We start from the raw sequence: 15,909 nt of genomic DNA, 5'->3' as shown, positions 1-15,909 counted from the left end.
AAATAGTAGTGCGCAAACGGTGGCGGACAGTTGCACGACGATCCCGAAATACGACGTAACTTCATAAATCATCTTCTACTCCTGTGGGACATTAAGCCTTCAGTGAGATCATAATTACATTAGCTTAATTACACGCCCGGCCGTGGAAAGCAGAAATTGTTTTTTTTTTTTTTAAAGGTCAATCTTTGTTTACTTGTTTTCTTTCTTGGACCACATCGTATATCCTCAGCACCCTCAGCAACCGCTCATTAACGGCTGCCGTTGCTGCGGACAAAAGGCCTAGATCCGTGCGGCCCGCTTGGACCGCCCGTGACGTACACAAACGTTGTAGAGTCATCGGTGGCGTGGTGCGAAAACGACACATTGGCTGGCACAAATACAGCATCGCCATCGATCAGACGGACGAGCACGAAACCGGTGACCGCAACCTCAAATTCACACCATTGGAGAAAGAAAGAACTACTGTAGCAAACCAAGAACCGCAGTAACAAAAATGCGGTTGGCCTGTTGGTGACAAGTCCAAATTGGTTGCTATATTAAAGCCATGCAATATCCTAAGTACAGGGCACAGGAACAAGTACAAAAAGCCTGGATCGAAAAGAACAGAAAGAAGGACAGAATAAGGGTCCAAAACGAAATATAAACGGCAAAAACAATGCAACCCAGGATGCTTTGCTCCCACGAAATGTATGTCCAATACCCTTGCTAAGGCGGGCATATGAGGTTCCGTGACTCCAGAAATGCCCCAAAAATACAAATGGAAAAGGCGTAGATGCAGAAAATATGGAGAGTACGAGCACCATTTACAAAGCGTGATGTTGGTGTTCCTCGAGGTCCCGGACGTACTTCACAAAAGTCTTTTTATGGGCCTATGACGGGGAGCGGGTCAGATATGGCATCTTTGAATACGGCACCGTAGATGCAGATTGGGGACATACCATGCCAGCATAGCGACCATCGCGAAGAACGCAAATGTACCGAAGACCTAGCTTGACAAAACATTCGTGGACGAGATCCATCGGGGACCGGATGTCAAGGGCGACAGGGGCCTAAGAGGACAATGATGATTAGCAAAAGGCCAACAGCGAACACGACCAGTGCACAAGGACAAGGGCTGGGTTTCGTACCGGGTCAATGTATGGGGTGAAGTCGGTCGGGTCGATTCCACGGTCATCATCGTCTGAGTCATCAATGCTCGGGACGGAAGCCATGAGACACAGGCTCGACGACTCATCGCGCAGGCTATCGAGCGCAAACTCAAGGTCGGGGGCCGGGATCAGTCCCACGAGAACGTCATGCCGCACAATGGGCAGTCCACCATCGAGCTCACCTGCACGGTGAAGGATCTCCAACTTCTGGCGCAGGACGGTGGCCTTGACCAGCGGCGACGATGAAATGTCAATGATGCGGCTGCGGCGGACACGTGGCACGATATCAGCCAGATCCGACGTGAAGACGGGCTTGTGCTTGTTGTGCAGAAAGGGATACGAGTTCATCTCAGTGAGAAGATCATAGATAGACAGAGGCTCAATGGCATCGGCAGTCCACTTGGCGACCAGAATGGCCAGCGAAAACGGCAAAACGTAGTCGAGGCTGCCTGTAATCTCAAACAGAATAACGGCCAGTGTCACGGAAAGCCGAGTGACACCGCACATCGTAGCCCCGGCAGCAATCAGTCCGTAGACGCCAGGTTGAATGCATGATGCCTCGCCAATAGCAGGGCACGTACCCCAAACAGGCCATGTCGGGAAGCTGAGAACTACCCACTGTACGACATGGCCTACAATGCGACCCATGAGACCGCCGACAACCATGGACGGCACGTAGATACCAGCCGGCAATTTCTAGTTGGCTGGTCAGCAGCTGTCATTCTATGCCGAAATAGTGGACAATTGGGAGAAACTTACGATGCCAAAGGTCACAATCGTCAAGACGCCCTTGATCAAGAACGCGCCAAAAAGTTTGAGCAAAATCGGCGGGATATCAGTCACCTCAGTTGGGCAGATGCCAAGATCCTGGAGGTTGTTGTCTGTGACGTCGCAGGGCGCGGCCAGGTTGTAGAGAAGCTCAGCGACAGGCAGCTTGGTCAGATCGCTCCAGTAGCCGATGAGGCCAGTCACAAGGGCAACAAGCACCACCTCCAGGAGAGGGTGCTTCTTGATCAGGGGAACCCCTCGGAAAGACTTGGCCCACAGGCGTGATGCCTTGATGAACATGGCACCAGCCACGCCACCCAGAACACCGACAGCCACGAAACTTCCCAGCTCAAAGTATTCCCAGTCCACGGGATACTGCACCTGGAACATGACAATCTTGTTCGTGCCGTACGGGTTCAGAAATTTGAGGGTCAAGGCCGCCGTGATGCAGCAGAAGAAGGTGCGGAAGAGCGTTTTGGCAGGGAAGAAATAGGCCACTTCTTCAAGACAGAACAACACACCGCCGAGAGGAGCGCCGAAGGCGACGGCCACACCGGCCGCTGCGGCCGCAGATAGCACCTCTCGTCGCTTCGCATCGTTCCGGTCATACTTTGCGAACAGGCGGCACGCAATGTTGCCGACACAGGTTGCAATATGAACATAGGGGCCTTCTTTGCCAAGACTCAGACCGGACGCCACACTGAGCACCAAACCAAGTGACTTGATCACAAGTGTCTTGAAACCAAGGAATCCGTGCAACACGAAACCGCTCAGGATCACCCGCACTTCTGCAACACCACTGCCGGCCGCAGAGAAGTACACCATGGGGGGTAGGGACTGGGCCGGCTTGTCCTCTGGAGGGGCAGGGCTGCTGCTGGAACTGACACCACCATCGGCATTGTGAACACCACCGTAGTGCATGCGACCCGAGCTGCCGCCAACGCCGTTGTCCCCATCCTCGGCAGCGTCGTCCTCGAGCCTAGAAGAGACGGGCTCTGCAGCCAAGTTTTCGTCGAGCGTGGACAGCCGAAATGCCGAGGGCACCACTGTCTCTGTCGTCAATGTAAGAAGGCAGGCGAGTGCAGCGAACACGATGACACCAAGTATGTACAACGCGTATTCTACCCAGATCTCACCGAGGCCCTGAACGCCAAGCACTTCAGCCCACTCACGCCAGTCGGTACAAAGCCCGTTGGGACAACATTGCTAGACATGTTAGCTGACCAGTCTCGTACATGGCTGTGGTATGATCCTCCGCATATCTGAGACGCTCACCTTTTCGGTCATAAACCACCCCAATGTGCAATATCCATATTTGTAGTCAAAAGCCACAGCCTCGGACACATCGATAGCATAGGCCAGAACTGCAACTACAAATCCGACTAGCGCCGAAAGCACCCAGCCTTGCGCACCGTCAAAGAGGACATACACTCGGCCCCAAAAGTCTTTGCGGCTGCGTAGCGCTTTGACGCGATATGCGTCTAGTATGCTATCGTGTACCCAGTCAGTCGACGTAAACTGGTCATACCATACCCGCTCGTCGGGCGCGATGGACGCCTTGGACTCGGCCATGGATTCCTGTCGGTCAGACAGGACGCCGATCAGGCGTTGGCCCCATGACCCCGCCCGGCTGTGGTGCCGCGTGGCGGTTCCGGCATAGCTGTGCGACCGGTTGAGATGCGGGTGTCGTGCTGTCCGCGACCGTTGGCTCTGCAAGAGACCCGTTCGTTCGTCTGGTGGATCGTCGGCTGTGATGGAGCCTCGTCGGCTCAAGCGGTGGTGTCGAGATAGGGAGGGAGACGGAGGCCCAGACGACAGATGGCTGGAACTCCCGTAGGCGGGCAGGACGCCCGAAGAAGCTTCGGCCATGGTAGCAAAGCACTGAGAAGAAAAAGAGCAAGCGTAACCAGGGAGGAGTTATGATGGTAGCGTCGCTGTTGAGAAAAGCCACAAGGTAGACAAGGAAGTGGTGGGAAGCGGCTAATATCGCACGTCGGCATAAGGCGTCGTTGCCGATGGCGTCAGAGGACGGTTCGTGCACTGCAGATGCACGTATGGAGTGTGGTAGTTCAAGCGAATGTAGTGGCACTTAGCTGAGGTAGACGATGTGAAGCTGCAGACGTCACAAGGATTGACGACTCGTCAGCGAAAGGGGAGGGGTGAGCTTGCTTGCGTCGTAGCTGGATCCGTACCGGGTGAATCGCGTTTAATAAGAAATACAGTTCGACCACGTGAAAAACCAACATATGCGAGTCTCAGTCCGGACAAACGCAAACCCACGAATATAGCGACAGTGCCGATCACAAGGTCGTAGATTCCGAGGGTTAAATTACCTCGTATCCCCCCGCCTTGAGCCAAGGCAGTGGCAAGCACGACGCCAGATAGGAATACAGGTAGCCCAAGTTCAGATGCGTTGGTCAAAATTCGTTGGTCGGGATTTTGCACGACGCAGCTGCAGCAGACGTGGCTGGGGTTTTGAAGGGAGATGCAAAGTGCAAATACACAAGAGCAGAGGGGGAGTCAGAAAAGTTGGAGATCGTTTGGGCGTTGGGCAGGAGCCAACGGGGACAACCAGGTTCCAGAGCAGTCGTAGTGGAGCCCGGAAACGGCGTCGTGGTGGCGTCAGGCAGCTAATCACATCTGTCTTCGAGTTTCCCCGTGCGATACGAACGTTGAGACAGGAAGGTGCGGACGATGTGAAGGGCTCTTTGTATTTTTAAAAAACATCACTTGGGACATCATGGGCAAGTGCGACGGGGCAGAGAAAAACCAGGGTCTTGACGGTTCAGGGCAAGAAAGAACGACCGGCCGAAGGAGCACACTGCGCCAGTCATCCTGAACCAACTTGGCAGCCCACTCCACTGTGTTTCACTGGGGAATGCGCTAATCATGCACAATAATTTGTGGGGAAAGAAGCGCCTGCTTGTTCCAGCTGACTCTACAGCAGGCTGCCGCGTCATTTGATCCCAGTGTCGTTCGCGTTGCTTGGAATGGCTGGACGCCACCACGAGCTAAAAGGCTCGTTCATAACAAAGGCACGCACGCAAGGCTGCGCCAAACCCGCCACACACGCGCCTCCGTTGGATCAAGGCTGTCGCATTCGAAATTTGGTGGTGTGCTGCCCCAAAAGCAAGCGCCTTGATGCCGTGCGAAAAGTCGCCAACACACTGTATCTCAGCACGGACTTCGTCTGTGTTTGCGGTGCCATCACCATCTTCATTGATTTTTGTCGGCGTGGCTGACCGCAAGTGCCCATCTCTCACAAAGGCATTCTGCGGCGCCGCTTTGATGCATCTCTGACAGTCCTGATAAGCAAATGGCTTCGCGAGGGCACGATGGCCGGGAGGGCCGAACAGGGCTGTCCATAGCCAATGCAGATGGCGTTGATGGCAAGGATTTCCGGAGCCGTCACTATGAGCACCGCAGTCGTGGCAGCCATCACAGTCACCGCTCCCACCGAGAAGACGACGATCGTCACCGGCACGAACATCGTGAGCGAGAAAGGGGAGATCACGGCCGGGACCGCGACAGACATCATGACAAGAAGTCTCGCCATGATCAGCCAAAAGGGGGGCCGGACGACAGAGATAGGGATAGGTACTCGAGTCGCCACAGCCGTCACAACCACCGTGAAGACCTGCAGCATCGAGAGCGTCCGGGGCACGGAGGTGGACGCGCATCTCATGACGAAAAGCGGTCTCGGCATCGCAGCAGAGAGAGATGTGTCTCGAAAGCCAGCGACCACTGTCATCGGAGTGATGACAGATCGCAACGTGATACACAGCGTGGCCACCATGACACGCAAATGGTTGTCTCTCAAACGGCCAAACAGGGTCGGCGGGACAGCCACAATGACATATACCGCGAGGCTGTGGGTGACAGTGACGACGCGCTGTTTGCGCTCGATACGCGCGGTGATCGTCTCATTTGGCAATTTGGGACGAACGACGCACGCCGCGTGCCATCTTACCATCGCTACAGACATGGCCGCAGTATCTTAGGCGCGCGGGAACGGTTTACCTTTGTTCAAGACGGCTCCAAGGTGATATTCGGTGCTGAATCGAAATCTGCTGAAGGATCTGTCTTCAGTGATAAGAACAACTCTCTGCTGCGCCGCGTCCTACAGAGCTCGACCAAATCAGAACCAAGTCGCGAACATGGTGTGTCCCTAAGGCGTCGAAAACCAGCCGTCATGTTCAAAAACGACAATGAGGCGGCAAAGGAAAGCGAGTTCGTCTCTCTGCGTACTACCAAGAAGCGGAGACGTGGACCAGAATCTGAAAGCGATGACGACGAGGCCGACTCTAGTCAGAGTACCAACAGCGATGAGGAAGATGATTCTGAATCCTCCTCCGCCTCGTCAGACGACGGCTTGGATGCAGAAGAAGATGGCTTTTTCACCGCGAGGGATGACGCACACAGCACAACCAGAAGAAAGCTTGCCGAACTAAACCAGCGGGTGAAGGACGACCCTCAAGACGTCGACGCATGGCTAGATCTTGTCGACCTTCAAGATCAGCAAAGCCTTCTCCTTGGAAACGACCATGGCGATCAAATCTTAGGAACCAGCGGTGGACCTGCTAAAACTAAAGAAGAGATCTCTGGTATTTCGTCGGTGAAGATGTCAATTATCGAGTCAGCCCTTCGGCAGGTCCACTCCCCATCTGCACGCGAACGACTAGAGCTTGCGATGATGCGAGAGGGGGCCAAAGTATGGACACCGAAGCGTCTGGCACAGCAATGGGCCGATCTGGCCCGAAACAATGCTTCTGGGAGCGGCCTGAGCTTTCTGCTGTGGAAAGCTCGCCTTGACTTCGAGATGACCAACTTGTCTACGTTGACGGTTGATGGTATCAAGCTCTTTTGCGTAGAGCGCTTGCGGGCACTGGAAGTCGAAGCGACTGCTCTCACGAACGACGCTGCAAAAGGGGCCGAAATCTACTCCCAAATCATTTACGTCTTCCTGCGTGTAACTCGATTCATGTACGATGCTGGCTTTAGAGATCTTGCAGCTGCGGCATGGCAAGCAACTCTGGAGTCATCCTTTGCACGGCCGTCTACGGAAGTTGAGGGTGCCAGCCTTGGCCAGTTCTGGGACAGCGAAATCCAACGCATTGGCGAAGAGGGGGCACAAGGGTGGCGAAGCTATGCGGCCAAAATACAAGCTGGCGAAGACGCCGAGGAGGCCCTGTTGGACTACAATGTAGAAACCCAAAGCCTCCCAACTCTGGACTTTGCAAAGCTTGCAAAATCTGCGTACCGGGAGGAGGCCAGCGACATGGACGAGTACAAACCTCTCTTTGAAGCATGGGTGGTTGCTGAACGACAACGGGCAAATTTTGCCAAGCTTCCGGCGAGAGTCATTGACGACATTGACGACGGTGGGTTCGAAGACGTCTTTCGTGTCGCCGTCTTCTCGGACCTCCGTGCGCTTTTATTTCACATCCCAGACTCCCTACTGCCCATATTAAAGCCGGTCCTGGTCGACGCATTCCTGCTCTTCTGCCAACTCGCGCCGGCATTTTCCACGAGCAGTTGGATTGAGACCGCCCGCAACGATCCTTTCCTTGCTATTGTTGTCCTCTCAGGAGAAGGTGGTGTGAACGGTATAAAACTTGAAGCCCCACAGGAGGGCCCGGTGGATGATCTCGACACCGCGGGTCGGAGCCCGCCGGAACTGTTTTACGACGGCAGCCACATTGTCAGGACCTCCGACGTGCTCTTCTCACATCCTCGCTGGTTCCGATATTTGCCCGACTGGCTCCGCCAGCAAAACCCAGCTGCTGTAGAGGCACCGGTGCCACCTTCATGGGTGGCCAATACACTACGCCAACTTGTTCGGCTGTTCGGGTTCAACGAACTGGCGTTATACAGTCTTGCTGTTGATGCTATGGTCAACCCGACTGCCGTCAAAAAGGCGGCCCGAACACTCATCAAGCAAGATATATCAAACACTGCTTTATACGAGGCATACGCACAGGCCGAGGCTTCACGCGGGAACGTTGATGTTGCCCGCACTGTATTAGCATCTGCCACTACCGGTACGGGTATAGCAAATGTCGAGGCTGAATTGACCTTGCGCCAAACCTGGGCCTGGATCGAATTGGAGAGTGGACAAAAGAACGATGCGGTCCGTCGTCTTGCCTTGCAGTCTGCCACTCGTGAAGACACCCTACATACGCCAGTAACGGCCAGGGAAGTAAACCAGCCCATATCACCGGCAGAGTCACTACGGCTTCGCCACACGCTTCGTACAGGTATGGAGTTTGGAATTTCAGCAGGATATGCTCGGCGGGCCGCTCTGTTCGCTCAGTCTTTTGTGCTCTTTGAGTACCTGTCTTCCACGGACCATGAGAAGGAACTGCCACAGAAACACCAGTCGAAACAAGGAAATATATTAGCTGCCATGGCTATTGCGACCACATTTTCGGAGGAAATGCAGTCCCGTGGTTATGCAGCGACCGTCGTTCACGAACAGTTCCTCCAGTGCGTAGCCCGCATTATTTACTTCCATGCCACGCATGGGGCATACCGCCCGACCGATTTACAGGCGCCCCTGCAGAAGATGGTCACTCTGTTTCCTCAAAACGGCATCTTCCTGCGTCTATTTGCTTGGATCGATCCGGCATCGACATCGGGTTTGTCGCAGCTGCGGCCAGACAACCCCCTCCAGATGATTTTGGACACGGTCGTACTTACGCAGGATAACGATTGTCCGAGCAGCCGTGCCTTTGTTATCCGACATGCCCTGCAGTCGGGCCACGGCCAAGGTCACGCAGCTCGCGCAGCGTTTGAGCGGGCGCTGGGCGGCAGACACGGCAGCAGCGATTACAACCTCACATGCTATGGCAACGCACGGCTCTGGCAAGCATTTGTCCACCTGACGGCTGTGGAGGCCATGGCATCAGCGACTGTGGCGGCCCGCCGCGATGGCAGGGGTGTCCGGGTGCGTGGCGTGGACAAGAAGATGGTGGCGCTGGCCAAGGACGTGTACTATCGCTCCGTACGGGCCTGTCCGGGTGCCAAGGATGTGCTTCTGGAAGCCTTTGGGCCGAACACGGGGTTGGTGGCAACGTCGTCTGAAGCCGGCATGTTGCCGAGCGACCTACGGGCAGTGTTTCAAACGGTGGTGGGCAAGGGGTTACGTGTGCATATCGATCTAGTCGAGGCGCAGGATCGAGTGAGCCAAGCATTAAACAACCTTTCGAAATGAGAATGGCCAACCAGACAAGCCAGCCATTCGAATAGTCATACGGGGATGTTGACGGAATGATTGTGTCAAATCGTAACAATGGACAGCTGTTATAGGCAGAAGAAAAGTTGCAAAATTCCAATACAATATCGAAAGGCTAATCAACAAGAATCTTGCCCTCGAGGGCCGAGTAGCGGTCGAAGAAGGTAGAGAACAGCTTGATGCCATGCTCCACGTCGTAGGCACCGCCCGTCTCCCGGATGCTGTGCATGCTCAGCTGCGGGTTACCCAGGTCCAGCGTGCGGACGCCCATCTTGGCGGACAGCATGGGGCCAATGGTGCTGCCGCAGGATGAGTCGTTGCGCACGACAAACAGCTGGAGGGGCACACCCGCAGCACGGGCGGTCTCCTGCAGTAGGACAATGCCTGGCGAGTTGGTGACGTAGCGCTGGTTTGCGTTGATCTTGATGACGGTGCCCTTGTTGATGAGCGGGTGGTGGTTGCTCTCGTACTTGCCGGCATAGTTGGGGTGCACGGAGTGGGCCATGTCGGCGGACACGAGGAACGAGGTGGAGCAGGTCTGCTCAAAGGCGGTCGCTGACGCGGGCTGAGACGACGCAGAGGACGCGGCCGGGACGACCGACAAGCGGCGAAGAATGGCGGGCAACATGTCCGAGTTGGCGCCCTGCGCGGACTGAGAGCCAACCTCCTCGTGGTCGAAGCAGCTGATGAGACGGATGGCCGACTCGTCGTCGAGGCTGCCAGCAGGCGCCACGGAGTCGATCAAGCCCATGACACTGCAGTATGTCATGCCAAGGTTGTCGAGGCGAGGCGAGAAGATAAACTCCTCGTGCAGGCCGCCGAGGCACGATTTCTGCGTGTCGTACAGCACGAGCTCGAAGTCGGCGACGTCGTCGGCTGTGACGCCGGCCTCCTTGGCAATAATGTCGATAAGCACCGGGTGATGGCGCTCGGTCATGGGCTGCAGGGGCGCCGTTGCCGCCGCCGTGGTTGAGGCACTGTCATCCGAGTCGGTCACGAAGCTGGCGGCGTCCGCAGCCGGCTTGTTGAGTTCGGCCGAGACAAGGCCCGCAATGGGGAAGAGCTCCGTCTCCTTGTTGGGGTTGAACTCGGGCGAGCGGTCGAGGTGGATGGCCAGCGTCGGGATGCGCAGAATGGGACGTTCGACCTTGATGAGCTTCTGGACAATGTTGCCGTCGGAGGAACGGACAAGGATGCGGCCGGCGACGCTCAGGTCACGGTCGAACCAGCTGTGCCAGATACCACCACCGTAGGCCTCGACGCCGACCTGCAGGAAACCGACGTTGGACTTGCGGCTGATCGGCTTAAGACGCAGGCAGGGCGAGTCGGTGTGGGCGCCAATCATGGCCACAGGGTTACCTGGCCGCCACTTGCCGCCAATGGCAAAGGCGGCAATGGACGAGCCGTTGCGGGTGACATAGTACTTGCCGCCGGGCTTCAGCGTGGACGACCAGTCATGACGCTCCTTCACGGCGCGGAAGCCGGCCTTTTCGAGGCGGGCGACAGCCGAGGCAACGGCGTGGTACGCTAAAAAGGAGGCAGTCAGCTTACATTTATAACGTCGTGATATCCATATCCACTAAGCTACAAAGATGTCAGGAGGGGTGGCGCGCAGGTGAAGGCTGCTAATACGTACGGGTGGGCGATTCATTGACAAAGTCAATAAACTCGTAAGCGGACTTGGGAGGAGCCATGGTGGTAGAAGAGGAGGATAGCGGACGGTGCTGGAGGTGCTGGTTTGGGGTCACTCGAGATGATGTTGCAAGTGGCGGAGATGCTGTGATTGCGATGAGCGGGGAATACGAAGAAACAAGGGCCGCTGCTGAGGAAAGCACCCGGCCAGACTTTTGCAGCATCTATGGAAAGAGGGATGGACAGAGGAATGGAGGAGGTCCAGGCCGCTTTGTATACAAAATAGGAAGCCACGAAAAGGCAGGAAAACGTAGAAGTCAAAGTTGGTCGCCAAACGCAGTTTCGGTTTGCGAAAGCGGCGATTGTGAACTGCCGCCCCCCACAAACAAGCGAGCACCTGCCGTCTCTGGCAGCTGCAATTCCGCATTGCCATTTCCATTGGTCATTGGCCCCGCCAGCTATAATTGGTCACGTGCAGTTCCCAACGCGCGTAGGACGACACCAGCTAAATACCACGACCTTTCAGGAAGTTGTCAATGGAAGGCAGGTTAATTCTGCAGAATACTGGTTGGATCAAAATAACGGTTTCAATACAAAGTTGGATTGTGGAGTAGTGTAGACACGAAGTGCAGTACACGCAGTACACATTGGATGGCATTGGCCCAAACCGACCGCCTTGTCGGAGCTGCACGAGCGAACGTACCGGCGAGGAGGCGGTGGTATGCCTCTCAAGCAGCCGAAAGAGAATAAAACATATTGGCCGTCAGACGAGCAAGCAAAAAAGAATCAACATATGAAATACGGCAGAGCAGATGTCACAGCATTATCTAAAATCGACTGCCAATTTTGTTCATTTTGTCTCGTTTTGCCACTGTCTAATCTGTACTTCGTGTCCTTCTTTCAGAAAACGTATTGAGGCCGAGTCCTCCTGACGTTGGATCTTACAGAGGTACGGAGTATTTCGTACTCCTCGTCCTATTCCTTGGCCGGTCTTGCCCTTGACTGATTCTTTTTCAGGTGTGAGGCGTGAGGCGCAGTCCGAGTGACAGGATGACTCCAGCCTCGTTTTCTGACATGCGGCAAGAAATACGTGCAACATGCAGAAATAGTCATAAACTGCCAAAGCATTTCCCGGCGCCTCGTATACCGCCAGTTTATCGAGTTATTGCATATTCATAAGGCGCCATAGCTACTGACCGACGCACATAACTTGAGGGGCCGGATCCGCCTGTCCTCCAACCTGAATATCGTCTTCGCGCTGTTGACGGCTTCATGCACCATGTGTTGTTGGGACCAAAAAAAGAGTACGGTCACACGGATGGCTCGCCATTATAGAGACCTCTTTGGAAGACACCGTGACTTTTTGCCGAAGAGGTTCGTATCATTTTCGTGGATTTGTTTATTGATGTGGTGCTCACATCTCCGTTTTCTGTCGTAAATGACTTGAAATAACTTCGCTGCGCCTTTTTGCAACAGCGAACACCCATCAGGCGCCGAGGCGCCATCCAAAAAAAAAAAAAAAAGGCAGAGACAAGAGGGTGGGAACTAACTTTAGGGCTGCCGAGTTAAGGTGGAGCCGCTGATAGTGCTAGTTACCGTTTGAGAAGGCCAAAAGACAAAATGAGCCGTTCATTGGGGATGGCCTGGCATTGGTGCGCCCCCGTGGATGGATCAGTTGGCCAGGCCAGATTTTCTTCTGACATTGGTAGTGAGAGCTGGAAGGAAAAGGAGGCCTGATCGTCCCTGAGTTCATAAAACGGCTTGATTTCTTCAATCTTCCGTTAAAATTCTGCAAGGTATAGAATACGGCGTACGCGGTTCCCCGAAAATCAGGGAAAGAATGACGCAGACGGGTCGCTGTAGTGAACGATCATGGCAACGATGCACATAATAAAACGCCTCGCCGATAATGTAAAAACTACAATAATAACCAAGTTAGGAACAGAGGAAAGGCACTACAAAACGGGTTGGCGTACGCATTTTCGTACGAGCAGGTGGCCAATTTGGGTCATTTCCCTTTCATTAAAGCTTTACGAGTCCTCAAGTTTGGTTGCTTTACGTGTCTGCCAACTTTTCTCCCACATCAAGTGAGGTGAAGCATGAAACGCGAAACGAATCACTAGACGGATTGTCTCTTCTCTCCCCAGCCGCAATTTCTCATGGTACCAAACCCGGGCGGTTCTTGAATCGAGATTACAACAAGATGAGTTCAGGTATGGACGCGCTCGTTGCTCATTGACTGATGATCTTTGACCGTTGATCTTTTGCGAGAAATAAATATTCTAGAAAATCATTACCGGTCGTTTTATGGACCAGGCAGGGAAGAAGGAGGAAAGCGTCAGCTACACGCTGTTCTCCGCATCGTTCCATTTTGCCTCTGCCGAATAAGCAAAAAATGTGAATTGATTTGAATTGTGAACATAAATGCCTTTTTTAATTTGAGGAAAAATGAGAAACCAAAAGACAAACCAAAAGAAATGTGTCCAATAAAATAAACACCAACGCCTACAGCTTCTCCAACATTCTTTTCGCCTTCCATCTTCCTGCATCCAGAAATTCTCTTTCGTGGCTCGCCTCATCCTTGCCCTTGAATTGCGCACAAGATCGCCCGGAGTTGCGTTACAACGCCTGTCGTCTTTTGAACTCTATGGGACTTGAGTGTGATCTATCACTCGAAATCTCTGCCAAGAAACGATTCGTCTCGTCTTTCCTGTCTTTGCGTGTTCTTGATACAACGCTCCGTGTCTGATCGCCACCTTATCGTATTGGCCTCGCCGATTTATGATTAAGTATTTCGAAACTAAAAGATTACGACGTACAATGTACTCCGTACAAAGGTGTGAGCGTTCAAATTTGGAGAACATAGCAAAAAGCAATATCCAGGCCAAGAATTGATGTTGACAACAAAATAACGGGAGGCCTTCCCTGATGTAAATTATGGAGCAAGTCGCGCCAACTGAGTGGAAGTACCCCCAGTGCGTGAGCCAATGAGACATTTTACGTGGCAGTTGGGGACATTCGATGGTCCCCAAAATGGTTGGACGAGGCAACGATAGGGACAAAACCTGGCATTACGAGGTCGAGGGTTGAAGACTCAATTGATGATTTCTAAATCATAGAAAGACAATGCTAAAATTGAAACCGCATTGTAGGTTAGTTTTGTTTTTTGGTGTTTTTTTTTTACGACACGAAAGGACAGTTATTGCAATCTATTATTTTTGTAATTGTTGCAAGAAGCCTACATAACAGCTGCCCGTTTCCTGGGTTCGTTGGATGAACTAACCCATTCTTTCGTTTGCGTATGCCTTCCCCATTTCCGTGGACCATTGCTTTCGCTCCTCGCAGATAAATGGTTTCTTCCATCTGAACTCTCTACCGTCCGACTGAACCAGTCGCTTTTACGAGTCTTCGGAGCTTTTACACGAACATGCTTTCCTCGACCCAGTATGGAGGTAGATTGCACATCCCACCCCAAAAAGGATGCAATGCCCGCCTAAAATGGACGCGCCGTGGGAAAACACACTCTGGGAACCGGTCTGTAGCCGGCCCGGGAAAATCCAAGACTCGGAGTACCTAGCTAGATACTCTGCAAGATACCTGCAACATATTCAGAGCACAAGAGGACAAAGGTATGCGTGAACGGAGAATCGGTCCACACTAATTTGTTGCAAGAGGGGTGAGGCCAAAGGAGAGAAAGAAAAACATGCAGAGAATAAAAAGATCGTCATCAAATGCATCCCCCCCCTTTCGACTACAGTATTTTGCTTAGAGATGCTTTGCTTTCACTTCTTCCTCCCCTCCTTCGGCGTGAAGCTGGATTATCCCGCTGAGGTCCTATATTGCTCTGCCATATTGATATATTAGACACGACCCGTTTCGTGTCTCTCGTCGTTTGCTGACAGGCTAAATTGGGCAGGAGAGACGAAAGAAAAGACAGGTGGCGAGGGAGTACGATCCAGAGAAAGGTAGAACAGGGGCCGAGCCAGATACAAGAGACGTGTCAGAGCTTATGTGACTATCCAACAAGGGGAAAAGATAAGCAGAACGTTTGTTTTTGCGGCATGTTGGTCGCAACTGCCACGAAGTGGTCAAAATATGTGAAGAAAAGAGTTGGAAGATACTGTCATTGTTTGAGTTATCGCCACGGCTGCACACACGTTGTCCTGCTTACGCAGAATCCACGCATCTATGTTCCAAAATCACGCCCGGCTCAAGTGTCTCCTCTATCGCTTGGGCGTTTTGCGTCCCCAGCACGATGACGAGGAAATCACTGCATCCCTCGGCAAATCTATTCTGTACGACTGAGAAAACGACAGCATCTACGAAATACAACACACAGCAATGCTTAGTCGGGGTTAGACAACGATACTTTTTTGGCTGTCGGAATCATACGCTGTCGAGCGTGAAGCAGGGCCGACATTGTTACTGGGGCAGACGATCATCCCGATTTTCTGTTGGAATTTTCATTGTATCAAGTACTTGTCCTGCCAGTGAACGCTAGGGACAACTTGCTGTACCGCCACGAAAATGATTTGTATTGACCAGGGGCTGCGCTGCAGGGTTGGCCCCCCTGGCCTGCCTTACCTGGCCAAGTCCACCACACCTTGTCGTCCATGGGATGGGGGCAAGGGCGGGTGTGGGTGAAGAACAGAGTGTGACCGGCCGAGCTGCGTGGCAAGGCCAAAGTTTGGGCCAATTGGGCATGATCGCTTTTGCACCTGGCCCTCATTTCTTTCTTTCAGCGTCCTCGTGAGTTTTCTCTTCTTTCTTTTCTTGTCTCTTTTCTTTTTTCTTTTCATTTCTCTTTCCATTTTCTTTTCCTGTCGTAGCTAATTGTGCCCTCATTGTTTGCTTTGTAGTCAAAGAAAATCACTCGCGGGACAGCCAAGACCGTAGACCTTTGGCCTTGTATTCAAAAGCAACGTATGGTAACTGTGTTAAACACATATTGAATGATAGGCGAGCCCTTTTTCTAGCATGCTCGAAGCTATGCAAGGGGAGTGCATGGTAGACATAGGTAACTGATGACGGTTAGAGGGACAGAGAAGGAGAACAACAGGCCACAGACGCGAGATGAAGAAAAGCGAAAGTAGGTTCAATAAATAGAGTGGGAGAAGGGTGGACATA

General features: G+C 53.1%; 3 protein-coding genes across 3 annotated transcripts; 1 reads left to right on the top strand and 2 right to left on the bottom strand.

Annotated features, from left to right (window-relative positions):
• Positions 1–803: 803 nt before the first annotated feature.
• SPBR_02295 (uncharacterized protein) lies at positions 804–3,785 on the bottom strand (the record flags this gene model as incomplete). The annotated part of the gene is made up of 5 exons (XM_040760598.1): positions 804–869; positions 939–1,049; positions 1,128–1,844; positions 1,908–3,122; positions 3,192–3,785. 5 exons carry the CDS (start codon positions 3,783–3,785, stop codon positions 804–806), a joined length of 2,703 nt encoding a protein of 900 aa, XP_040620946.1.
• A 1,544-nt stretch (positions 3,786–5,329) lies between these two features.
• On the top strand, positions 5,330–9,129 carry SPBR_02211 (uncharacterized protein; the record flags this gene model as incomplete). Its single annotated transcript, XM_040760514.1, has 2 exons — positions 5,330–5,701; positions 5,749–9,129. 2 exons carry the CDS (start codon positions 5,330–5,332, stop codon positions 9,127–9,129), a joined length of 3,753 nt encoding a protein of 1,250 aa, XP_040620945.1.
• Positions 9,130–9,265: 136 nt separating this feature from the next.
• SPBR_02723 (aspartyl aminopeptidase) lies at positions 9,266–10,844 on the bottom strand (the record flags this gene model as incomplete). Its single annotated transcript, XM_040761026.1, has 2 exons — positions 9,266–10,677; positions 10,787–10,844. 2 exons carry the CDS (start codon positions 10,842–10,844, stop codon positions 9,266–9,268), a joined length of 1,470 nt encoding a protein of 489 aa, XP_040620944.1.
• Positions 10,845–15,909: the final 5,065 nt, after the last annotated feature.

This window comes from Sporothrix brasiliensis (genome assembly GCF_000820605.1).
Source record: "Sporothrix brasiliensis 5110 chromosome Unknown Cont17, whole genome shotgun sequence".
In the NCBI taxonomy this organism is placed as follows: Eukaryota; Fungi; Ascomycota; class Sordariomycetes; order Ophiostomatales; family Ophiostomataceae; genus Sporothrix; species Sporothrix brasiliensis.
This window is presented reverse-complemented; position numbering and strand designations above follow the sequence as displayed.